Source organism: Triturus cristatus, chromosome 2_1 (assembly GCF_964204655.1).
Source record: "Triturus cristatus chromosome 2_1, aTriCri1.1, whole genome shotgun sequence".
NCBI lineage: Eukaryota > Metazoa > Chordata > Amphibia > Caudata > Salamandridae > Triturus > Triturus cristatus.
Window position 1 is genome coordinate 1,090,051,932 of NC_140581.1, and position 26,731 is coordinate 1,090,078,662.

Here is a 26,731-nt window from a genome sequence, read left to right on the forward strand (position 1 = left end):
CAGAACTTTATGTACTCCACAAGCTTTATCCCGTTTTTCACCTGACTCATCCCCTATTTGTTGGTCCTGTTCCTGTCCCGTCGCAGATCTCAAACACATGTTGTTTGAATGCCCTCCTATCTCCAAGTTCTGGCACCTAGTATGGACGCAAATACAAAAGATATTTCAACTTCAAATTCCCTTTTCCCCTTCACAAGTTTTTCTAGGTTCCCTATCACCGTCACTCCCACAATCTCCTTCCCATTATCTACTACTTGACCTTCTAGTTGCTGTGGCTTTCCATACCATTACTTCTAATTGGAAACAGGCTGCAAATGTCTCCTACCAATCTTGGTGGAATGCAGTTTGCTTCCATCATCGCCTAGATACTAATTACGTATCTCCCATTTCCCTGGCAATTAAACGCGACCTGATTTGGCTTCCTTTGGTATCCTATCTCTCCTCCTTTGCTCCGGTGCACGCCTCTCCAGATCCTAACACAGTTGAGGTGCGTAAGCCACCATGATTTTCTTCTTTCTTTAATGCCTTTTTTGTTATGATATCACGTTCTACTATACTATATGGTATTTTTCATTCCTATACGTAGGCTCTGTTCATGTAAGCTTCATGCTTGTTATAATTGCTTTTAATGAGAGTTTCTATTGAATTGCTTATTTTTTGTATATGTTTATCATGATGATTATACCCCGTTCCCCTCCCTTCTCCTTCCCTTCTTTATTTCTTCAATAAACTCAAACTTAAAAAAAAAAAAAAAAAGAAAAACAAAATTAATAACGTCACTATGCAATGACTACGCAGTGATTTATAGTACGCCTGTCGTTTCAACATTGTTCGAGTGTTATCTCTATTCAGGTCCAAGGGATACATGTCAGAGACAATTCAACCGCTTCACCTCGGAGAGGACTTAAACAATCAAATTGCTTGACTGGTTGGACCTGAGCTTTAGTTTATAATGTTCGGAATTACTCCTTTCAACAAAAGGAAGTTTTGAGTCAATGGGTGAAGACACACGAGGTGTGGTATTCACATCTGCTTGTAGTCCATGAAATTTCTTGATATGAATTGAATGAATCCAGCCTTTTCTGCCCTCGATCTTCACGGCTGTCCTTGTGGTGAGCAACACCAGCTGAGGCGACTTCCACCTAGGTTCCAGCTGAGTCTTTCGATCAAAGTTCCTCACGAGGACCAAGTCTCCCGGAACTACGTCATGGGGTTTCACCTCAGTGTTGTCAGGAAAGGCTGCAGCTACCTGTGAACGACAAGATTGTAGTGCAGACATCAAGGAAGCCAAGTAATCTGTCAGCATGTTACAGTCAATATCAGTTATTTTGCGTGGTATAGGTGTCCCCCACATATTTGGTGGTCTGCCGAAGATCACTTCATACGGGGATAGCCCTGTTCGAGAGTGTGCTACCATTCTTGTGTAAAAGAGTGCAACTGGTAACGCTACTACCCAGTCGACACCTTTCTCTCTGCATATTTTAGACAATCTAATTTTCAGGGTCTGATTATGTCTTTCTACGAGACCTGCTGCTTCGGGGTGTCGGACACAGTGGAATTTCCACTGATAGCCTAACAAAAGTGAAACGTGTTTCATTAATTCGGATGAGAACGGCTGGCCGTTATCTGAGTGAACAACACGTGGTAAACCGTATCGTGGGAAGAATTCTCGAACTAACTGTTTGGCAGTAGTCGGGGCTGTGTAATCTGAAACCGGGTATGCCTCCGTCCAACGGGAAAGAGCACAAACAACTACGAGAACATATTTGAATCCTCGACATCGTTCCATCTGGATATAATCCATCTGGAGGACTTCAAAAGGGTGATCAGGAGGCTGAAATCCACCCTGTTCTACGGGAACGCTTTTTCCTGGGTTGAACTGGCAACAGATCATACAGGTACGAACTTTTTGTTTGGCTGCTGCTCGTAAATGTTTATTGAACCAAATGTGTTGAATGCTGTCTAGCATAGCTTTTTCTCCTAGATGTGCTGGACTATGTACAGTGTTAATTATAACCTGGACCATTGAATCAGGAAGGAACCACACAGACTTTTCCTTCATCATCCATCCTTGATCCGTTTGGATCCCTCCTAATTCAGTCCATTTCTTTATTTCGTCTGGTGTAGCATGTGTCTGTATATCAATTACGTCAAGAGTAGGATCTTTAACCGTCATACAATGTGTTGGCGTCGGGACTATTGTCTTTGTCATGTCGGATGTTTGAGTTTGAGCAGTCTGTTTAGCTGTTCTGTCAGCTAGATCATTGCCTTGAGAAATGATATCAGTAACTTTCGTATGAGCTTTACATTTCATAATTGATATTGCAGTTGGTAGATGTATTGCATCTAATAAGGCATGAATGAGGGGTCCGTGCTGAATGTGGGCACCGTGAGAAGTTAAATAACCTCTCTCTCGCCACAGCACGCCGAAGTCATGTACGACTCCGAATGCATAACGTGAATCAGTGTATATGTTGACTTTTTTATTTGTGGCTTGAATACAGGCTTGTGTCAGAGCGATGAGCTCTGCGGCTTGAGTTGACAAGGTATTTATGCAATTTGTTTCAATAATTTCAGTATCTGTTGTGACTGCGTAAGCGGCCACTAATTCTCCTGTACTTATTCTCATACATGAACCATCTACATACAACGTCAGGTCTGGGTCTGACAATGGGACATCGGTTAAGTCTTGTCTGGGTTTCGTCGTGATAGTAATAACTTCAATACAGTCGTGAGCTAGTGGGTCTGTTCCATTTACAGGTAAAAGTGTGGCAGGATTCAATGTGTTACAACATCTGATTTCTATATGTGGCTGAAACAATGTTAGTTCATACCCTGTAAGTCGTGCTATAGTCAAGTGTTGTGTTTGCGTTCGATTCACAAGAACCTCTACTGCATGTGGTACTTGAACTGTCAATGGATGTCCTAACACTATAGCATCGCTTTGTCTGATTGCTAAAGCTGTTGCTGCCACTGATTTCAGACATGCAGGCAAAGCCTGAGCTACGGGATCTAATGTACTAGAAAAATAAGCACACGGTTTGTGTGATCCTGCTTGTTCCTGTGTGAGTACTGACAAAGCAGTACCTTCTCGTTCTGTAACAAAGAGTGTAAAATGTTTTCTGTAACATGGTGTTGCTAAAACAGGTGCTTGGCATAAAGCTTTCTTTAAGTTTTCAAAAGCTTGTGTATGTTCCTGAGTCCAAGGGAGAACAGTCGATGTGGCTGCCTCCTGTGTTGTCAATTGAATGAGTGGTTTTGCTAGAAATGCATACTGAGGGATCCACTGCCTACAATATGAAGTGAGGCCTATAAAAGCCCGCACCTCCTTTTGTGTCTTGGGTATTGGCATGTTAGCTATTAACTGAATGCGGTCGGGTGTAAGCTGCCTTCCCTCCTTGGACAGCGAGTGTCCAAGATAAACAACTCGCTGGACACAGAATTGCAGCTTAGAAGGGGACACCTTGTGCCCCTTTTCGGCTAGAAATTGTAAAACTGTCAGTGATGCTTTCTCACATTCGGGTTCGCTTCTCGCGGTGATCAGCAGATCATCGACATATTGAAGCAAAGCAGTGTTAACTGGCATGTGGATACTGTCGAGTTCTCGTTTCAGTGCTTGGCTATAGATGCTGGGGCTTTCTGTAAATCCTTGAGGTGCGCGTGAGAATTTGAAGCTACGACCATTTAAACTAAATCCGAACAAATATTGGCTTTCCGGATCTATTGGGACGCTGAAAAAGGCATTTTTGAGATCAATTACAGTAAAGAATGTTGCTTCGGAATCAATAGCTGTCAGTAATGATGAGATATCTGGGACCACAGGGAATTGTGGCACAATGCATTTGTTCAATTCGCGCAAATCAATAACCAATCGATATACTGGCGGGGCCTTCGGATCTGTTCGTTTAAGAATCGGAATTATCGGTGAATTACATACATTGGAGTCTGTTTCTACAACCACTCCTTGGGCAATAAGCTCGTCAATGATTTGCAGTAATGCCACTACAGCATCTGGTGGTAACTTGTATTGTCGCATTCGTGGTAGTACCACTCCTGCCTTTAGTGTGACTCGATATGGTGTAATATTCATGCAACCAACATCAGTAGGGCCTTGTGCCCATAGATGTGTAGGTAAAGTCCGCAATCGGGGATCCATGTCTCTAGACACATAATGACCTTTAAAATCACGTAAAAACAATCTTACTCCTTCTGGAGAACAACATATTATAGCTCCTAGAGCTTTCAGTGTTTTTATACCTAACAAGTTTTCTGGACATGATTTAGTAAGCAATAAATCTGTAGTTCTGGTCAAGGGTCCTATCGTAAGTGGAAGAGGCTGTGATACTTCATTAACAATAGGTTTTCCTGAAAAACCAAGGGAAATATTCTGTGAGCCTGAGAGGGGTGCCCCTGGAACTTCACTACGTTTTATAGTTGTTCGACTTGCCCCTGTATCGAGTAAAAATGTTCGGTCTTGGCCTAATAATTCACTATGTACATAAGGTCCTTCTTGATCTACAGGGATCTCGATAAGGGGTAAGTCAACTTCCCTCTCTAGGCTGGTTCATGCGTATCGTTGATAATCAGGGTAGTCATACTGTGCGGTCTGGTACAGCTGTCGTGTCGTGGTTTGTGTGGCAGCAGCAGGCAACGCTGGTGCGGCTGGCACAAACTGTATAGATTGTTGTGGAGCTGGCATGGACTGTGCATGCTGCAAGGCTCCTTGTTCATTCTGATCCTGTCTAAGTGGCCGTGGTCTTTCTTTTGTAATACCTGTGGCGATATTACGCTTCAGGACTGGACAATCGTGTACATAATGACCTGGTTGTTTACAATAGTTGCATGTCCCTTTTACAGCTCCTGCTGAATCACCGGAATGTGTCGTACCCTTTTTATGTCCTTCAGCTGGAACTGTCTGGGAGACTAGCATTTTCATTTTCGTGTCTTTCATGCGTCTTTGTTCATGATCTTGTTCCTCTCTAATTCTATTGTGATGATACTGTAACATTTGTAACATTTGTGATGGGGTGTTACCTTGCCAGGTACTCTCGAATTTTAATACTCTATTCTTCACTTGGGGCAAGGAATTTTCAACTAATTTTGTCACAAACAGATGTGGGTATGATTCGCTACTTGCTTTTATGCCACTATTTATACCAAAACATTTTTCAAATCGGGCATAGAAATCACTAGTGTCTTCATCTTGCTTTTGTTTACAGGCTGAAATTGTACCCCAATCTTCCTTTTTCGTAGTTAATAAGCGTGGCAGTACCTGTACTAGTAAACCTGGTAGTGCTTTAGTTTTATCCCCAAGTCCTGCTCCTGCAGTTCGGGCCTTTTCTTCTGCTTCTAATGCTGACCATTCTATCTTTTGGTCGCCTATCTCCCACTCTTTTTCCCTGAGTTTTTCATAAATGCCAGCAGGCATTAATACCTTTAATATTGTCATAATGTCGGGATAGGTATACTCTCCCATGAGTAACATGTCTTTAATTTCTCGGTGAAAACCTGCTGGGTCTTTGTCATGACTGGGTACCACTTTCTTCATTTCTAACAATTCTATTTTCGATATGGGCGTATATACAAATACGCGTTTAAACTCATTGTCCTCGCCTTTTATTGGGTGTACTTCTCGTAAGGGATTCTGTCTGTCCATGTAATACGTGGTTCTTTCCTTGATGGGCAATGAGACATGTTCTGGGCATATAAAAAGAATGTACTGCTTTCTTGATTCTAGTATTTCTTTAATTAGCTTAGTACCTGAACCTCTCCATCTATTCGTGAGTAATTCAGTCAATATATCAGGTAAGGGACCAGGATCTGAATGTTGGCTTTTATATAGTATAAGAAGTTGTTGAATCATATAAATCCCAGCTAAACGCTGTTCAGCTGGGGTGAGATTCAAAAATGTGTGTGCTACTGTATCATCACTATACATTCCGGGACTATCAACCCATTGAACGGCTGACCTGGCTAATTCTTGTTCATCCATAGAATCGAGAAAATGATAACCCCTTTGTTCTCGCAGTAATTTGTCAGCGGCTTGGAACGAATGCTCGGGGGACCTTATATTTATTATAGGTGTTTGAAAATTCCTGTTATTTTCTAGACATATCGGACGTATCGGGTCAGTAAGACATCTAGTATTATTACAAGATCTTCCTCTACCTACATAGGCTATAGTTTCTGACTGTCCTGTGGGCAGTCCTGATCCTTCCTCCCCATTTTGTTCAAACTGGTCTACCGCTAATCTTTCTTCGTGTAGGCGTTCTATTTCTTTACGGATCTTTCGGCACATGGCTACTATACAGTTTTGCTTATCATGTCTCCCTTCTGATATATTCTGGCTCCATCTGGTAAGAATTTGCATTGCTTCCGGGTCTACCCCCGGTCGGTCTTGATTTCTGATCACACAATTTATGAGGAAACGTAACAGTTCCCCCTGTATTTCCACTTTCTGGTATTCCATAGCTCTGTTAATACATTCAGAATCTCGCCCTGTTTGGACAAAATGGTATATATTATCTAGATGCATAGTCATTCCTGGTAACTTCCCTAAATACACCGCGGCTCGTCTGATACGTAATGATGCCAGGGTCATTTCGTCCTCTTTTCCGGGCACAGGGTCATATCTACAATCTATAAGAAGTTCCTTAAGCGTACGGGCATTTATGAGTTTGGGGGTACGTGAATGTGCTGACTCTTGAAAGGTAAGTTTATTTATTCTGGGTGGCGTAGAAAAAATGTTGGTAGCACCTCCCGTAGCCCCATCTGGGGTATCGGGCGTGAAAGGATTCGTTGAACGCGATACAGCAACTATAGGTGTGGACACAGCTATGGAAGTAGCTGTAGGAACAGATGTGGAAACAGATGTGCTTGCCGGAACTTGTGTCAGGATTTGGTGCTGTAGAGATACAGATACAGGATCTTGGCGTTGAACCTCCCCGGCCAACGGTCTATGTGGGGCGGGGTTAGCATACTCGGGAGCTGCGTCATCTAAATATGAGGAAAGAAAAACATCTTCTGCGGTTCTAGGATGCCCCTTAGGATGTACTTTTATTGGAAATAATGGGGGTGGCAAGTCTTTTGGTATCCCCGCAGTAGCCTTAGGTAATCCCTCGGCCAGAAGGGGATACATACCCTTCATAAGGGCATGTCTTTGTCTGTCTACTTGTTCTGATTTCACTCGTGCACCTTCTTCAATTAATAGATTTTCTCGGACTTCATTTGAATTCTCTTTACTCTTCTCTTCCTGTCTACGTGCTTTTTCTGTACGTCTATACGATTCTTTACGCCATAATTCAATGGCGTCTTTCTGTGATTGTCTAGCTTTCTTTTTCCATAATTCTTCCTCTACTTTCACGATGCACTCTGCATCCCAGGTCCCAGCCGCGGGCCACCTCTGACTTTCTGGTAATTCCTTAGTGTAGTCTACCCATAAATCAAGAAATAATATAGCGTCTAAGCCGTGTTTATGATACATGAAGTACCCTGGAGTGTCCCTAGGAGGAATAGGAACAGCTTCTTCGAGTACCCCTTTTCTAGTTGTGATCTGTCTTAATTTCGAAAAGAGCGGCATATTGAGAACTGATCTGATACTTGATCTTGAACAAACTTAATACAGTAATCACAATAATGAACAGTCATTCATACCACAATATGCAGAACGTACTAAAAACATTTAACATTTAACATTTAACTGAGCAACAATGATGATGACGATCTAAGGAAAACTAAATCACTAAACATAATACTCGGCATTATCTGGATTATTCTGAATTTATATACTTGATATACTAGATATACTGCTAAACAGTACAGATACACTGCTGAAACAGTGCAGACCGGATTTGTGTACCCAAACCCGTCTGGACCGGCACAACTTATGTGCACGCCAGAACGCCTCCCCAGTAATGGTACTCACCGGGTAGCTCGGAACGGAAGGCCTCGGAAACTGAACTGAACTTGAACCGGACTGGACTCGACTCGAACACCTCGGAAACCGGACTCGACTTGGGACTTCGGAAACTGGTGGGCCTCTGTATACCTCGGATCTTGCTCTCTCAGCTAGGCTCTGGTCGGGATACTTCGCACTTCTCACCGCCTCGTCTGGGTGTTGATCGCAGCCTCAGTCGCCCCCGCTTGACCGGAGGGAGATACAGGAAATCCTGCTGGTACGCGTTATTGTCCGTCCAGCTGTGGCAGGAGACCGGGCCTGCAACGCACCGCCGGCGCGTGAGATGAGAAAGTGTCCCTTTTCGGGCGCCATTCATGTGGTAAATAATTTAATTACCGGGACTTAATTTGATACAGAAACATAATAAAATAGCTCAGTAAATAAGAGGCAGAATCCGTGGTATTAGAGGTTCGGAATGGGCTTTATTCCAGTGGTCGATTATAATCGGTTGCTCCAAGTTCCATCACCACGAAGGTTCAGGAAGTGAAGTACATACGTTATTGACAATCAATTACTTTTATACAATAGGCATTACAGTGAGGCAAATACAAGAGGCGTAGCAATTGATAGCAAAGATAACATTTCACATGCGTAGCTGAAGGAGGCGTAATTGGGTGTAACAAGGAAACGTCATTGGTTATGGTGTCACATAGGGGTGGACCTATGAAATAATTTCGCAATGTCAGCAGAAATACTTGGCAGAGATGCGCGCGCAGCAGTATGACGTGTGATTGACGTGTGACTAGGGGGTGAAGGGGACTTGACATTTAGCTCTACATGTGGCGACAGAAGTCTGGAGGGTCAAGTCAACCTAATCCACAAATCATATCTAACATCCTATGTTTAAAGAACCATGTTATCCAAAAGAGAGGTCTCTTAGAGTAGAATCTCATTCTATACTGACTATACTGACTGTTAGTGCGTGTACAAGCGTCTAAGTGTCTACACTAGATGCGAGGGCAGGAATCTTCCATAGTAACAGGGCTATGAATTACTTGCATGAAGACAGAGAAACCGGGCCTTTGCTCGGTAGTTGGAAGAATGTTTACTTAAACTACTAGACAGGAATGCATCGGGCAGGGAACGGAGCAGATAATTTCGAAGGTGAAATACAGTTCTTGGCAGGCAGCAAGCTGATGTCAGGCATCGTGAGCCGCGCAGGGAATGAGACAAAGTTCATGGTCACAGATGCAGGCTCAGACTGGAGCTTTCAGAGGCAGAAGGCAAGAAAAGCTTGATGACAGAATCCGGGCCTACTTGCCTGGACTGAAAAATGCCATAAGTGAACCATATAAAGCCGGTGGCCTTTCATACTTAGGAATGGAATATCCGGCCTATTCATGGCAGATCTGAAAGAGGACAGGTTAACGGTGGACGCACATGGGTTTGCGTCTTCATAACTGGAACTGGAGGGAGCATACATGTACTTGTGATTCATACATGAAACCGTTGGGGTCCAAGATAGGGGACATAACTGATCAGAAAAATCCATATTTCCACAAGTTTCCAATTTCCTCATTATAGTAGATGGTTACTAGCAGGAAGAGGATACCTGAGGCTTTTGTTAGTCTTACTGGGCAATGTACAAAATACTTTTTGGGAATGTATGTGTCGAAATAATGTCATATGTGGGTGCAAATAGCAGATCATGACTCATATAATCAGGATTTGTGAAAATCTATGTCAACAGATGAACATACGACTCTGAAAAAACCACCATGGTGGAGGAATTTCCATGGCAACACGTCTAGGGTGACATATGAAAACAAGAGTATTCTATAGGGATAGACAGGGAGTAATGGTGAGGTGGTGAGTGTTGTGAAGGTTTCACAAGTGGTGATCCTCTCCAAATTTTCACACTTACCTATGGGGCATCAAAATGTGGAGTACGATTGCGAAATTTTCTATCCCCCTCAAATTAACAGTTATCTAATGAGATGGAGGAAATTATTTCACTTGAAAACCTTTTTTATAGGTTGATAATAACAAATCTAATTTGAATTTTAGAGATTCCTTATCAAATTGCTAACTTTTTTGGTCTCATAATCTCATGGCATTTATTGCATATGTTGTTTTTCAGAGCTCTTTTATTTCATGCTCAGAAAAGTCCAAGTGACTCATGGAAACAAGCACTGAACTTTGGTGAAACCTATGCCAGATTTGCTTCTAACTGCTGCAAACCTGAATTTATGACTTCAGATTGCTTTCGTAAACAGGTATTTTAAAAACTTACAAATATAATTAAACAAGCTTATGTAAAACCAAAAGATCTGGCTGTTTTAAAAATAAAAGTGATTTTCCCTGAATTGGTTAGTTTGAGTTTGTATTGGAATGGGTGGGTTGAGGGATGTGTAAATCGGCCTATGGTTGGAATAACAGATGGTTTGTTGGGAGCATGGGTGAGTTAGTGTTTGAGTGCATAGATGGAGAGATAAGTGAGCGAGGGCAATAATAGATAGCTGCATGAATAAATGTATGTATGGATGAATTAATTGGGTACGTTTATGAGAGTGGGTGGATGGGTGAATGAAAGAGACATGTTTGAAATATGTATATAGCCCAGACTGTGACTTACCATCAGCAGAGTATATTCAATTAGCATTTTTCCTCAACTGGCCGAATATTATTTCAACCTTTTACTTTGCTTCAACAAACAGTGAGAAAGAAATGGGATGACCCTCCCTATGCAGACAGGTACATTCACCATACCATGGTATGCAGACACACTTTCAATATATACACCATAAATGAAAGTTAAAATCCCCAGTAGTTGTAATGTGTGCAAAGGCTTGGATGGGCTCACCCGTTGCCCTTGTGCAAGAAAGCATTACCAGTTCAGTCAAAAAATGCTGACATGAGAAGCAGAGTGCTTTGGGCTCCTGCACCTAGAACTCTCGTACTGAGGGTGGTGCAGAGAGACTTCCATTCCAAAATGGAGACGTGGCCGATGTTCTTGCAACTGGATCAGTGCTCCTTCAGCACAGTTAGAGCTTGCGGTATTAGCTGATATTTATTTACTCTCCCATCAAACAAATCATAGCTGAACCCTTTATGGCATTCACCTCACTGCTCGACTCGAATCAGATAGGCATCTGCTAAATAGATTCACTTAAATGAATACGGCTTTTATATTTAATTTCTTAAATAATATCATTCTTCTTTTTGTTTTTCTCTTTTTAGTCAGATGTTCTTTACGATCACTTCTGTGCAAGTTCTGCAAATGGGCATCGCAGAGACTGCTGTCTCAAAAGGGAGTCTGAGAAACCAGGTTGTTTGTCTCAATTAGCATCCCAGGAATCCAGAACGATTTTGAACACTTCCCTCAACTTCGATCTCCTCTGTGACCTCAGCAGGGAGGGTCAACAGGAGGGTTTTAGCTGGTAAGAATATGGCCCTCTGCTGAGAAGAAAACAATGGCACATTTGAAATTGAAGTGATCACTCAGATGTAAAGATTTATAAAGATTATAGAGGTATTTTTTATTGAACTTTCATTATATCCTGAGTACGACTTGCATCATGAAGGCTGTTGCAGGGCCGAAACAGGACAAACCACTACTGGGGCTGATCACAACTGGCACAGTAATTTTGGGGAGATAACACTCTCATACTTGAATTACTGGTACTGTACAGAAGCTCGTCATTGTTACCGTAAACTGACAAGATAATGAACTTGTAAGAGGAAATTACATGCAGGAACAGACTTACCAGCCTGTTTCTGCATGTCTAATTGAGCGCTTTGCTTCATGCAAATTCGTGTGCAAATTCAGGTTCATGAAAAGGTCTCCGATGAATCCTTAGTCCAGTCTAAGGCTTAACATCCGACTTCAATACATTTTCAATAACGTGAAGCTAAGTATCAAACCACAAACTTTTATTAAAGGATTAACAAAGTTACAAATTCAAATCATCAAATTAGTTATAAATCAATCCTGAATACATGAATATGGTATGTACAAAGTGATGGCAGTGGTTTCAGAGAAAACAGCCAGCAGCTCTGTTAAGTTTGCAAATGTAAATCTCAATACGTCTTCTGGCGTGCTCAATGCAAACACTGTGCCACCCACAGTGTTACTCAGTACATAGAGAAAAATTCCTCCATACACATTAATTATAGATATTCGAACAACAGAGCACAGCACAGCACAAAAAAAGTTCTAACTGACACGCGTTTCGTCGTTATACGACTTTCTTAAGGCTCAAGGTAATGTCTGAATGCAGAAAAATCAGCGAATACACCCTTGTCTTATCTTATACGAAGATTCGAAGGTGTGTATCCATTCCAATGTGAGTCCATAAGTCACTGTATATCAAAATAGTTACTAACAATAGCGAGTGAGCTGGAAAGCTTGTTATGATAAACGAGTAGAGGCTATTGTACCGTGCCTCTAAAAAAGCACCAATCTTCCATTGTAATCCAATAGAGCGTGGCTCCCTGCTCACATTCAAAAAGTTATCTTGAGAAAGTTGTATAATGATGAAACACGTGTCGGCTGTTTATTTGCTACATCTACGTGTCAACATTTTGAAAACTGATCCACCTATGATCAAGATTGTGTTAAACTGCTTGTTTCATCCATTGGTCATTTCTGGAATTAAATTTATTACTGACTAATGATAGTCAGTTGGAACCTTTTGTTGTGCTGTGATATGAATACGGTAGTCAATGTATCGTTCAAAGCAAATCAAATCATAAAGGCAAAGACAAACTATTATAAGGTTGTCTTAAAAGGAAAGTTGAACGAGATATATTCTACCATAAAGGAAGCACCCTCCTATGCTAAGTTGGAGAAAAGGTTCTGGTAAAGAGTCAGAAAGAAAGGCATCTACTAAAATTCAGGCAATGAAGCAGACAGAGAAACACCTAAAAAGTCAGGAAATAGAGATTCAGAATTCTCCTCTACATTGTATTAGTTTAAATGACACAATTCTGACATTTGATAAACCTATATATGTTTCACACAAAAAACTGACTTTATCAGAGTTAAAGCACAAATAAATAACTAGGCTCACGACTTTGTCGACTACTGTGCAATGAGACTACTCTAAGCATCTGTCAAACTTACAGTTTTCTGCAACATATTGAGATACATGGGGCCAGGCTGTACTCTGCAAGCGCATCACAACAACTTGTTAGCACATACTACAAAAATTGTGCAAAAGAAAACATTTCTTATAAGAACAGAAAACCAAGGGCACATCAAGATAATCCACATGGAATTAATTTTTCCTGGAAATGATAGACAGGTTAATGTGAAGCAAGATGACAATAAACGTTTGCCATTTTAAAATGCAGGCCACATTAGAAACGGACATTCTAAACGCTCAGTACATTTGCATGTTACATATTAAAGCAATATGAATGAAAAACTCTTAATATAAAATATATTTCTATCAGCCTTCCCATTATCAAGGACTTTTGCTGGACATGAGGTCCACTTGGTTTTGGTAGGTAGTACTTATTCCCGTTATCACGGCAACCAATATTGACGGTTGCAGTGAAGCCAAGGGACTCAGATTCAGCAGGGGTGGTATTTACCATGGAGACTTGTGATCTGACCTTAACTGGAGTGAGAGGCTGCATGCACTGCTGTTGAGCAGTGTTTCATAACAAGAAAAACTCCAGCACTGAAAGCTGTTCGGTCTGCATTTGACCTTGTCCCCAGATCCACGTTCTACAGGTGCAGGCTGATATGGGAGTTCCTAACTATCTTCTGTTCCCTTTAAAAAGATTTCATGAACATAATTATGCACAGGTTAGATGGGAACAATTGGGCAAGATTACTGTGCCATACCCTGTAAATAGAGGGGTCAGACAGGGTTGCGTCCTTGCCCCCAACCTCTGCACTCTTTATGTCATTGATCTGATAGCTCATTTGAATCAATGTGAAGGTGATGCCCCTTGCTTTGCAAGCATCAAGGTACCTACATTGATGTTTACTGACGATACCCTCCTACTATCTAAATCACCCATGGGGCTGCAAAAAATCTTTGATTGTTTGAATTATGTTTCAGACAGAGGGGTCTGGAACTTAATGTGGAGAAAAACAAATACATGGTCCTAAACCCGTGGTTCCCAAAAAAGTTTGACCCATGGCTCCCCTGACCCACTGGCCGTTGGCTGTGGCTCCCCACCAAGTCACTTTTCCTTAGTGGGTGGAGAGATACAAGCCTGGTCCCCAGAGCACCTCCATCCCTCTCGCTGAAAACAGCTGGGATGAAGCTGAAGAAGGTATCGCAACCACACAGCCACCCGCCTGCAGCCCACACAGCACCAGTAGTGTCCACATCCACGGAAATAGGCACCAGGCCAATCCCTCCATCCCCCACTGGACACTGTATGCTAGCGCACTCACACAGCATCTCACAGATGAGGCATCCACACTTGGCCTCACCTCAGCACGTCTTCAGGGCGCACACCCCACACATGTCGAGCAGCGGCCACCCTGAGCCCACTCCCACATCTCCACCAAAGATCAGCAGAAAGGGCCCACTATCGTTCTGCCCCCCCACACCTCAGCATGCCAGCTCTGCGCTGGAGTTGAAGGTGCGCACCCCATGCCTCCCACGTCTCTTTGCTAGCACCGCAACCCTGGGCGAAAGTGCACAGCCTGGACCCACTGCCGCCCCCTCCACCAGCCCCCACCAGTGTGCCACCACCGTGCCCCAGGGTGGAAGCTACCACCCAGGATCTCCTGCCCCCCAGTGTGCTTTGGAGTGGAAGCACACACCCAGGGTCTCCATACACCTCCACACCTGGCCTCCGTGCACCTGCTTTCCCCCTCTCCACATAGCCCCCAGTGCACCCGACCCAGAGTGGAGGTGCCCACCCCCGGCTCACTGCTGCTGATGGCCCAAGGCCAGATGGATTCATTCTTCCGGCAGCAGCACTGGACCCTGGAGACACTGCTGTGAGAGACCCGCAAAAGAGGCCCCACCAACCTGCTTCCTCCTCCTCACCCTTACAAGAGACTGCAAGAGCCCAGGCGAACACCAGGAAACTGTGTCCAGCAGCCAAACCTGGAAATTGGAATCCAAGGGAGTCCAGTGCCAACAGAAACACACAATCACAAATGCAAAGTGCGAAAACTGCATGAAGAAGGTGAGGCAAGAGTCGTCCATGCCTGTCGTGAGCAGGGTCTGGGCCTGTGATGTGGATGAACACCACCACCCATCTGTCTTTGTTCTTATTCGCCACCCAACTTCAAAATGACCCGAACAACATTGGCAATCACCTCCCGCAATCCCCATTTCACCCGCTCCTATCAAGAAGCCAAGGAGCTGTGCCCCATACCCTCTCTCATGCACTTGGCGGCAACGCCAGCCCAGCAGGTTGAGTTAGATCTGTGTGCAACATGGACGCCACAGACTCCAACCCCAGCATGGTGGACCCAAACCTCCATTCATGTCATGCCCCACTTGAACAAGGTGACAAAAAGGGTGCAATCGAATGCCCGTTTACTACGTCATGTCCATCCTCACACCACCAGCAGGCACCCATGTCGACACTGGGCCACCCAGCACCCGGTGGAAAACACCAAAAATGGAAAGGGCAAAATGTTGCAGGTGCACAGCTGCTCCAGGAGCGCCGAACCCCAGCCCTGCGTCCACTCACATCTATGGGCCCCCTCCCATTCCGGAACACGAGACAAGTTGTGCATCCCAGGTTCCATCATGTGAGCCCCATTTCTTACCCAAGGCAACTCGGTTGTCATGCCTCAACAATGCCTATGGCCACCTGCCAAAGTATGGCAATCAAGATGATACCATACACCCCCAAATATGTCCACTGCAAACACTCACCATGAAGACATCCAACACAACCAAATCCAGTGACACAACAGTATGTGGCCCCAAAACATGCACGCACAGCCAAGAAAATTCACAGAGAAGTTCGAAAACACTGCATTGCCATCGTGATGCAAGCTCTAGTGCAACATCAAACTCGGTCCAGGCTTCAATCTACAAGTTATCCTCCATCGAAACACTTGGCAGAACCATTGCTCCAGCGTGCTCCACACTCAAGGTGCACATGTAGGATATGGGCCACACCCAGACTTCCACCAGTGTACCCAACCTGTGCCTACATTTAGACCTCTCCAAGCGTCGTAGCGACCACACCAAAACAATGCTGTTGGTGTTCCAAACAACGAGAGCAACCCAATCTACTGCCGCAGGAAAGCCGACTAGCAGTCTGTACACAGCAAACAACTGGTGCATGAGTACTGACCACACAAAACTAGCCAGATGCAGCGGTTCCCAAACTGGTGCACAACTATTCACGGCGTCCCTAGCACGTTTTGATGGTGCACCGGGTTACACAGATTAGGAACCACTGTCCTAAACCCTTGTCGCTCCACAAGACCTAACTAACCCCAACTTCCTGAAACATGTGCACACCTTCAAATACCTAGGGCTGATTCTTACAGAGCAGCTATATTGGTGGTGCTAGATTGAAAGATGCAGGCTCAAACTAGAGGAACATACCGGGGGGTTGGTTAAAGTGAAACGAGGTTCCCTTTTTTGCCCAATTGCACTGGTGATCTAAGAATACAAACAAATATATGATGTTACCCTACATGTCAACACCACGCATACCATCAAAACGCATTTGTAACAGCTCAAGTGCTATTACAACGCTTTTCTATCACAACTCATACTTTTAGATCGCATATGCCGTTACCACGTATGCCATTACAACCCAAAAGCATGCGTGGTAAAGGCATATACAGTGGTTAAGGTAAGTATGTGTATACATATATTGTTTGGCCCACCGTGGTCGTTCGTTGGAATCCTGATTTCATATATATATATATATATATATATATATATATATATATATATACACACACACATACATATATATATATTACCTACTGGCGGTCGCCAGTAGGTAGTTATAGTTAGGACCACGTTTCCATAGGAAATCCGCAACATTCTATTTTGAATAACTTTGGCGCCGGTCGACGAATCCTCGCGAAGTTTTCAAAATAGGTGGGGCGCTACGCTCCGCTCCTACCCTGAAAGTCTCGGGGGGATTCGTCAAGCGGGGGCTGAGATAAAAGGGGGGTCCCAAAACGCGTTTTTCCCATGCATTTTTCCATAGGACCTTTAGACAGGGCTACAGCCCGAACGGCTGAACAGAATTACTAGAAATTTGGCAGAGAGGTAGTCCTCAGGTCAAGGAAGTGCCTTTTGTAGGTTTGGTGTAAATCTGTTCAGTAGATTCTGAGAAAATAGCCTTTAAATCAATATATATATCTGAGCCAGCTTACGGTGCGCTTACGGTACGCTTACCGTACGTGTACGGTGACGTGCGCGAGCGCGATTCTGATTGGCTCTTAGATCTTAGTAAACATTCGAATCGGCCGAAACCAGGAAGCGGCGGCCGCCATTTTCTCTCTCGCACTGAGAGTGATGTTTAAAATATAAAGCACAAAAACATGTAAAGGGGCTGTTTAGACAGCTCCCACACACATAGCAATGTTGAGGGAGTCCCCAAAGATCCCCCAAGGCCAAAAACGGAATTTTTATTTTTTCGCTAATTTCGCCGATTACGCTTACGGTACGCGTACGGTAAAAAATTATAAAAATAAAAAAATGATCCACACTCTCCCCACCCCGTGTGCAATTGGTACCCGAAGGACAACAATTATGCATGGCTTATTAACGATAAGTTAAACTAAAATATTAAAAATAAAAATAATTACAAAAAAAATTATCCACACTCTCTCCACCCCGTGTGCAAATGGTGCCCGAAGGGCACCATTTGTGCATGGCTTATAACATATACGAAAAATTAAAATATTACCTTTCAAAATGAAGTGCATCATATGTCCTCCATGTGCGCACGGTGCGCGAAGCGCATCGTGCGTACATGGCCCATCTAGCGTAACGCGTGCACGGCACTAACTGCGTAAAGTGGGCGCGCGGTGCGCGAAGCGCACCGCGTGCTCACTGTGCGCGCACGGTGCGCGCACGGAACGAACTGCGTTAAGTGGGCGCGCACGCCACGAATGGCGTAAAGTAACTTAGCATTTAAAAAACCGTACAAATTCACTGAAAAAACCATAGGTTTCACACACGTTATAGTTAGGAATTAGCATTTAAAAAACCTTGCAAATTCACTGAAAAAACCATAGGTTTCACACATGTTATAGTTAGCGGAAATTTTACTGATAAAAAACCAATGAAATTCCCCCGTTATAGTTAGTGCAGGCAACTATAACTCACGCGACCGCAATCCTCTGCTGATGCTAATACTGTATTTAGACACTTATTTGCCCATGTCTTCTTCCATACATTTTTAGCTATACATATATTACAAATATTTTTTTTTCATAAAGACACATATGTCATCAGCAGAAGATTGCGGTCGCGTGAGTTATAGTTGCCTGCACTAACTATAACGGGGGAATTTCATTGGTTTTTTATCAGTAAAATTTCCGCTAACTATAACATGTGTGAAACCTATGGTTTTTTCAGTGAATATATATATATATATACATATATATACAAATTAGATATATTTTAAATATATATATTATATATATATATATATTTTTTTAAATACCCACTAAAACCCAAAGATTACCCCTTGTATGCCAATAACTATACACCCCCAAATCTCTAAAATTACACTTACCACCCCAATACCCATACCCCTTAAACCCTCAAATTACTCTGGGCACCCCAAAACCCAAACCCACCCTGAACCCTAAAAATACCCCTACAACCCAAAACCACCCTAAACACTAAAATCACCCTGGGCACCTCAAAACCCAAACTCACCCTAAACCCTAAAAATACCCCCGCACCCCAAAACCACCCTAAACACTAAAATTACCCTGGGCACCCCTAAACACAAACTCACCCTGAACCCTAAAAATACCCCTACAGCCCAAAATCCAAAGAAACCCTGAACCCTAAAATTACCCTGGGCACCTAAACCCAAAACCCACCGTGAACCCTAGTTCACTACTGCTATAATATGTGTTTTCCTCTTTACAACATGTTGTAAAGCGCTCCGATACCTTAGGGTCTGGCTAGCGCTATACAAAACTCCTTAATAATAAAATAAATAATAATAATAAATACCCCTGCACCCCAAACCCACACTGAACCCTAAAAATACCCCTGCACCTCAAAACCCCAAACCACCCTAAACTCGAAAATTATCCTGGGCACTCGAAAACCCAAAGTCACCCTGAACCCTAATTATACCCCTGCACCCAAAAACCCCAAACCACCGTAAACACTAAAATTACCCTGGTTACCCCAAAACCCAAACTCACCCTGAACCCTAAAAATGCCCCCGGACCCTAAACCCACCCTAAACTCTAAAATTACCCTGGGCACCCCTAAACACAAACTCACCCTGAACCCTAAAAATACCCCTACAGCCCAAAATCCAAACAAACCCTGAACCCTAAAATCACCCTGGGCACCCCAAAACCCAAACCCACCCTGAACCCTAAAATTACCCTGGGCACCTAAACCCAAAACCCACCGTGAACCCTAGTTCACTACTGCTATAATATGTGTTTTCCTCTTTACAACATGTTGTAAAGCGCTCCGATACCTTAGGGTCTGGTTAGCGCTATAAAAAACTCCTTAATAATAAAATAAATAATAATAATAAATACCCCTGCACCCCAAACCCACACTGAACCCTAAAAATACCCCTGCACCTCAAAACCCCAAACCACCCTAAACTCGAAAATTATCCTGGGTACTCGAAAACCCAAAGTCACCCTGAACCCTAATAATACCCCAGCACCCAAAAACCCCAAACCACCGTAAACACTAAAATTACCCTGGTTACCCCAAAACCCAAACTCACCCTGAACCCTAGAAATACCCCTACACCCCAAAACCCAAACCCACCCTGAACCCTAAAAATACCCCCGCACCCCAAAACCCAAACACACCGTAAACACTAAAATTACCATGAGCACCCCTAAACCCAAACCCACCCTGAACCCTAAAAATACCCCCGCACCCCAAAACCCAAACACACCCTTATCCCTAAAATTAGCCTGGGCACCCCAAAACCAAAAGAAATCCTGAACCCTAAAACTACCCTGGGCACCCCAAAACCCAAAGAAATCCAGAACCCTAAAACTACCATGGGCACCCCAAAACCCAAACCCCCTAAATCCTCAAAATACCCCTGCACCCCAAACCACCCTAAACACTAAAATTACACTGGACATCCCAAAACCCAAAATCTTGTAGATTTCACTGCGTCACTTTTAAGAGGCTTTCTTTCATTGGAATGCCCACCCTGCATACATTTTACCTGAAGCAGGTATAATGTAGCGCAGGGCTTTACAACGTGACTCATCTCCTTAGATGCGTCACGTTGTAAATGTGTTGCAACGTGGCGCATTGTTTATGACGCCGCTGCATCGCAAAAGTGATGCAACGGCGGCGTATAAGTGTTGCAAGGCTCATATAAATCTGCCCCTGCTTTTTTACCATTGCAGCTTGTGCTACAAGAGACAGCACAAGCCGCAATTGAAAAAATGTAAGATCCGACCGCCAACACAGCAGTCAGATCCCAATCTAAGAAACAGGACCTCCGACTCCTTGTCAACTACGATGCTGGTCAGGTGCGTATCTGAATGGCATCGTAATCTGCCCCTAAATCTCTCACCTCTTAAGAAACATTAAAGTGTTCTTTTGTAAATGTAACCGGTGCTCATGTAAAGCTCTCCAATACCCTTGGGTCGAGTTTGCTCTATACTAAAAAGCAAAAAGAAAAATCCTACTAAATGTTTTTACATGTAGAATCTGATACTAACATACATGCCTTTGTACATACCAATATCATATATTACTAAGTTAATTCATGAGCAACTTTTATTTCTACTAAACATAAACATATCAGTTGCGAGAAATGCTCTAACATTGTTGCAGGGTTGCATTTTCCCATTGGATTGCGGCTGCTTGAAATTTGAATGGAGAAAACAGATAAGTAAGGAAAGCAGAGGAAAGTTGAATTCGGCCATTCATTACAATTGCTCCATCCTGAACATTTTACCACGAAAAAAAGATAATTCTGGAAGTTTGGATCAATTACTCTCAAATGACCCCATGTTATTTTGAACTCTGTATGAGGCCGCTTCTGAACTTGCGAAATGTAGTATATGCATTATAATGGAATATTCATTTGTAGACAGTCGACTCAGGCTGGACTATTAGAAATACATTACATTGAAACAGCATAAGATTTTCAAGTACTAGAGATAGTCACAGTTTAAAACATAATTTTTCTTCTACTTCTGTGCCACACCCTCATCTCATACTCGGTCTAGTCTCATACTGTGACTTCTCGTTTTAAGAACTGCCGAAAACATCCTCCATTTTATGGTTTTTATTTTTATTTACATTTTTAAGGGTATTTTTCAACGCCAAATACAACTTAGAGAGGTTTCTTGGCACTATTGAAAATGGTGATCAGTAGCGGAAGTACATCTATTCTGCATTTCTTTAGCACATAGTTCAAGCAACTCAACTGGACAACCTCGTCTCACCTCTAACAAAAGGTCTTTAATGTAGAAAATATTGGCACTATGCCCCTTCCTAAATTGACATTTTCTATCCAAGGCAACATCTGGTTCTGCAACGCTGAAAACATATTTATCCATAAAAGTGACATGAAAAAACGGATTTATAGGTCTTTTATTTATTTAAAATGTTTTCAAAATTTATTTATAAATGTTAGCAATCATGTACGTTAATACATATCATTTGTAATGGCAAGGCAATTACACAGTTTGTGTCCCTTATGTTGACATCACCATAAACAGTATGAACTTATAGACAAAGAACATCTACTCTCTAGCACAAGCAGCTAAAAGTGCCTCATGGGTTGGTGGTCGGTTCTCGTTGAGGTCTCTTATTTTAATATTTACTTATTTGTTTCTTCTGGCTTTAATATAGCGCGATCCAAATTCTTCTTTGCGCTTTGAGGCTGAAAGTCAACCTGAAAGATAAAGAGCTGCAAAAAGCAGAATTTTCAGTGCAGCCTTTGGGAGGTATGAACATATACAATCATGGTACTGGCAATTGTATAGTGTATATTCTGCAACTGATATGGCCTCCTTTCCCTTTTTGCGGTCCAGTCAATTTCATCATGATCTGGGATAACCATTAGTTACTGGAACCTGATTCAGCTTGTGATGATCAATGCAAATATTTACTTTAGATTGTTATTAAATTGTTATTTATCGAATTTACTTTCCTGTTTCAGGAGTGCCTATGAATATTCACGGAGACACACAGATAAGAGCATGGACACTATTCTGAGTCACTGCTCCTTTATTAGCAACACAGCCAATCAGTGTTGTGCAACCAAGGATTCACAGGCGTGTTCGCTTCAAGTGTCACCAATGTTCCTTGAATGAGCTGTTTTCAATATTACAGATTTGCATATCACAGTGATTTGATGTACAACCACCTCATAAAGCCTTACAGCTAATTAAAGTCTAGGCCTCTTTGTACATTGTATATTTAACCCAAGCTAACTAGTTGCACTGCATGTTCGAGTTACAACTGGTCACGTGTGAAACCTGAACTGTTGAATCTATGATTACATTTTTGAAGTTCTAAATCAGGGGTTTCCAACCTTTTCTGTAATAAGAGCTACTTATGTTCAATGAAAATTATCCTGAACTACTGTAAGTGGTGTGATAGTACATTCAAGACCGTCAGCGGTGATCGCATCAGTGCATTAGGCAGGGTTGCCTGCAGTAAGGTACATGATCATTTTGGAATGCATCTACAACGGCAATACATAACACCCATAGCTGCTATTCCCTGGCACCAAGGTAATAATAAGAGTAATTAATGTCTCTGTAGTACAGCACTGGCCGCCTCCTCGGATACCAACATGGCGGCCAGTGATAGGCAAAGTTAACAGGAGGTTAGCATACCAGTGTCCTCGGTACGCGAAACCGAAGTGGATGACAACGCTGCGAGGCTAGAGGCCAGAAGAGCATCAGGAATGTTGGACGAGCACTGCTGGACGCCGGAGGAGGTAGAGAATTCGCTGGATGAGTAAGACCAGAAGGGGGAGGGAACGGAAAGTGGGAGCAGCCTAAATATAGGTACCAGAGCCGCTACTTCGTCCTCCTTCGCCGACGGACCAGAGAAAGGCTCTTCTGTTACTGCTGAGGTCCCTAAGCAGGAACCTGACGGTACACATCCTGACACATCCCAGAAGGGTCGTGGCTATAGGCAAGTCTCCTTAATTAAATTTCTGACAGCACACAGGTGGTGGGCGGGGAGTGCACTGCACTACCGAAGCTCACCTTATAACAACACCAGAGACACGGGTGCAGTGACGGTGGCACTATTTTGTTAAGTATTCAGACTGCAGCTTGTTCATGACGTGTATTTTGTTTTTCTTCCTTTTTAGGTCTCGGCTAGCGTAGGCTGCGCATATGCGCAGTCTCGCTGGCGAGATTTAACGTTTTTAGGTATTTTGTGTAAAGGGCATTAAGCCCCGCCCCTTTTTTCTATTGGCTGGCGTCACCGTTTATGCTAAACGGTGGTCAGCCATTGGAAAAGAGCTGTTAATGATGTTTTCCTTCGGCCTTTTGAGCCATCCCATTTGGACGGACTCGTCTGCCTTCCTTGCGTCATAAAAGGTTTCTTATCTTTATGGGGCCAAACACATGGCCCCATAAAGATGAGAAACCTTTTACTAAAGAAGGAAAGCAGGCGAGGCCGTCGAAGTGGGACGGCAGAAAAAGAGAAGTCCTTGTCACGGCTGCCTGTCGAGCGCTTGCAGACTTGTTTTTGGTAGGCACGGGGAGATGAGGTGGTTTGCCCAGAATCACATGGAGCTGAACCGACCCCAGCTCCAAAGTTGCCCTTGTATGGGTTGTAGTGTGTAGTACCCCGATAGGGCGTCGAAGCGCTCATACCCAGTTTTGGAGAAGGGAGGTGATATTTTCTCCATGGTAGGCAGGGTGAAGTTATTCCTGCCCTCTCTGCGCGCACTGTGTGATCTTGGGAGTAGCGATATTTCTCTCTGTCATTAACAGCTCGGCCTGTTGTGTGGTAAAGCCCCTTAGCCCCGCCCCCCTCCTTCCCCGTCCCATTGTGTGGGCATCCTCTAAGCCTGTTGGTGACCCCATGCCTGTCCTAATACAAGCAAGCCTGTTGCTAAACGCTATGAAAGCGTGGCCCATCCCCCGCCCCTCCCATAAGCCGGTCACAATTAAAAAGCGCATTTGAAGGTTAAAAGGCCCGTGCGGTGGCCGGGTGCCAGGTGGCACTGGACGCGAATCCCAGCGTGCCGCTGCTGCCCCTAATTTAACAACCAGCGAAGGGTAAACTATTAATGAGAATTGCCTGGGCATCTTGGAGTCTCCTGCAGGAGCTTGCAGAGCCCACCCCTGCCGGCAGCGCGGGCCCCAGACACACAGAAAGCGCCCAGACGAGATCCCAAGGCGCTGAGCCAGCGCCTCCTGCTGGCGGAGCCATTATTCTCACATTGTGTTTGTTGCTGTTCCCCGAGCAGAAGCTTCTGTTTCCCACGGCTGAGGTATCATTTTAAGGTGAACTCTGGAGACTGTTGGAGGGAGGACAGATGTCAGTTCAGGTTCCTGCTCTGTTTCCAAAAAGGCATGTTTAGGATTATGTATTAATATACTGTGTTTGGATATATATAATTAGCCAAAACGCACCACAGACAGGATCACCTCTAGGAACTTAAATGATCCGTTGTTTTGATCCAGGTCAATGGAACGCTTTTCAGCACCACCAGGAGGCGGATGAAAAGCGGAGCCGGCTGTGTCTGTGTGCGCGTGTTGCAAACATACTCTCGGTGTCAGGGGTTCCCAAATTAATGTATCTATTTCGCGGGAAATATCAGAGCCCCCTTTTTTCTAGGTTAAGGCTGCTGTTCGTTTTGATTCAAGGATGATGGAAATCTCTAGGAAAAAGAACATTCGATATAGATTCTTTAAGCAAAATCGTATTTAATAACACTTAAAAGGCTCTGTAAAGTCTTTGCTGCTGTAAAACCCCTCATGTGGTCCCAGTGCGAGAGCCATGTTGGGGGAGGGTTGGTTGAAGGCCGAGTACCACAGGTGGGAAACTCATTTTCATTGACATGCCTTGGTCACCACTGGTGTGTCCATGGTCCACCATGGATGGTCATGTGCTGGTGTGTCAGTGGACCACCTTGGATGGTCACGTGTTGGTTGGTGTGTCCATGGTCCACCATGAATGGTGGTGTGTTAGTGTGTCCATGGTCCACCATGAATGGTTTTGTGCTAAATTATGCTTCAAGAAAGAACTCTACTACCCACTCTCTACTACTCACTTTCTAATACTCACTACTACTCTCTTCTACTCTCTACTTACTCTCTACTACTCTCTACTACTCACTCTAATACTCACTCTCTAATACTCACTCTACTACTCTCTACTACTCACTCTCTACTACTCTCTACTACTCACTACTACTCACTCTCTACTACTCACTCTACTACTCACTCTCTACTACTCACTCTCTACTACTCACTCACTACTACTCACTCTCTACTACTCACTCTCTACTACTCACTACTACTCTCTTCTACTCTCTACTCACTCTGTACTACTCTCTACTACTCACTCTTTACTACTCACTTTCTACTACTCTCTACTACTCTCTACTACTCACTCTCTACTACTCTCTACTAATCACTCTACTACTCACTACTACTCTCTTCTACTCTCTACTCACACTGTACTACTCTCTACTACTCACTCTCTACTACTCACTCTCTACTACTCACTTTCTACTACTCTCTACTACTCACTCTTTACTACTCACTTTCTACTACTCTCTACTACTCACTCTCTACTATTCACTCTCTACTACTCACTCTCTACTACTCTCTACTAATCACTCTCTACTACTCACTACTACTCTCTTCTACTCTCTACTCACACTGTACTACTCTCTACTACTCACTCTCTACAACTCACTCTCTACTACTCACTCTCTACTACTCTCTACTACTCACTCTCTACTATTCACTCTCTACTACTCACTCTCTAATACTCTCTACTACTCACTCTCTACTACTCACAACTACTCTCTTCTACTCTCTACTCTCTACTCACTCTCTACTACTCACTCTCGACTACTCACTTTCTACTACTCTCTACTGCTCTCTTCTACTCTCTACTCACTCTGTACTACTCTCTACTACTCACTCTTTACTACTCACTTTCTACTACTCTCTACTACTCTCTACTACTCACTCTCTACTATTCACTCTCTACTAATCACTCTCTACTACTCACTACTACTCTCTTCTACTCTCTACTCACACTGTACTACTCTCTACTACTCACTCTCTACAACTCACTCTCTACTACTCACTCTCTACTACTCTCTACTACTCACTCTCTACAACTCACTCTCTACTACTCACTCTCTACTACTCTCTACTACTCACTCTCTACTATTCACTCTCTACTACTCACTCTCTAATACTCTCTACTACTCACTCTCTACTACTCACAACTACTCTCTTCTACTCTCTACTCTCTACTCACTCACTACTACTCACTCTCTACTACTCACTCTCTACTACTCACTACTACTCTCTTCTACTCTCTACTCACTCTGTACTACTCTCTACTACTCACTCTTTACTACTCACTTTCTACTACTCTCTACTACTCTCTACTACTCACTCTCTACTATTCACTCTCTACTACTCACTCTCTACTACTCTCTACTAATCACTCTCTACTACTCACT

General features: G+C 43.4%; 2 protein-coding genes across 6 annotated transcripts in view; both read left to right on the forward strand.

Moving 5' to 3' along the window:
* The window catches only part of LOC146866399 (afamin-like), a 221,006-nt gene extending 198,526 nt beyond the window's left edge, over window positions 1-22,480 (forward strand). The window contains exons 8-10 of the mRNA XM_085640589.1: window positions 10,038-10,173; window positions 11,138-11,337; window positions 22,214-22,480. Coding sequence (XP_085496715.1) covers window positions 10,038-10,173; window positions 11,138-11,337; window positions 22,214-22,367 — 490 coding nt within the window. The 3' untranslated portion in view covers window positions 22,368-22,480. The remainder of the gene's footprint in view (window positions 1-10,037; window positions 10,174-11,137; window positions 11,338-22,213) is intronic.
* Window positions 22,481-22,915: 435 nt separating this feature from the next.
* Window positions 22,916-26,731, forward strand: part of LOC146866400 (vitamin D-binding protein-like) — a 666,911-nt gene continuing 663,095 nt past the window's right edge. For 2 of the 5 annotated variants that reach the window (XM_085636466.1, XM_085636452.1), the window contains exon 1: window positions 23,024-23,199. The gene's annotated coding sequence lies outside the window, so the exon portion shown is untranslated. Of the gene's footprint in view, window positions 23,200-26,731 lie in introns of all 5 variants that reach the window. The other 3 variants (XM_085636444.1, XM_085636422.1, XM_085636460.1) reach the window with 3 other exon arrangements.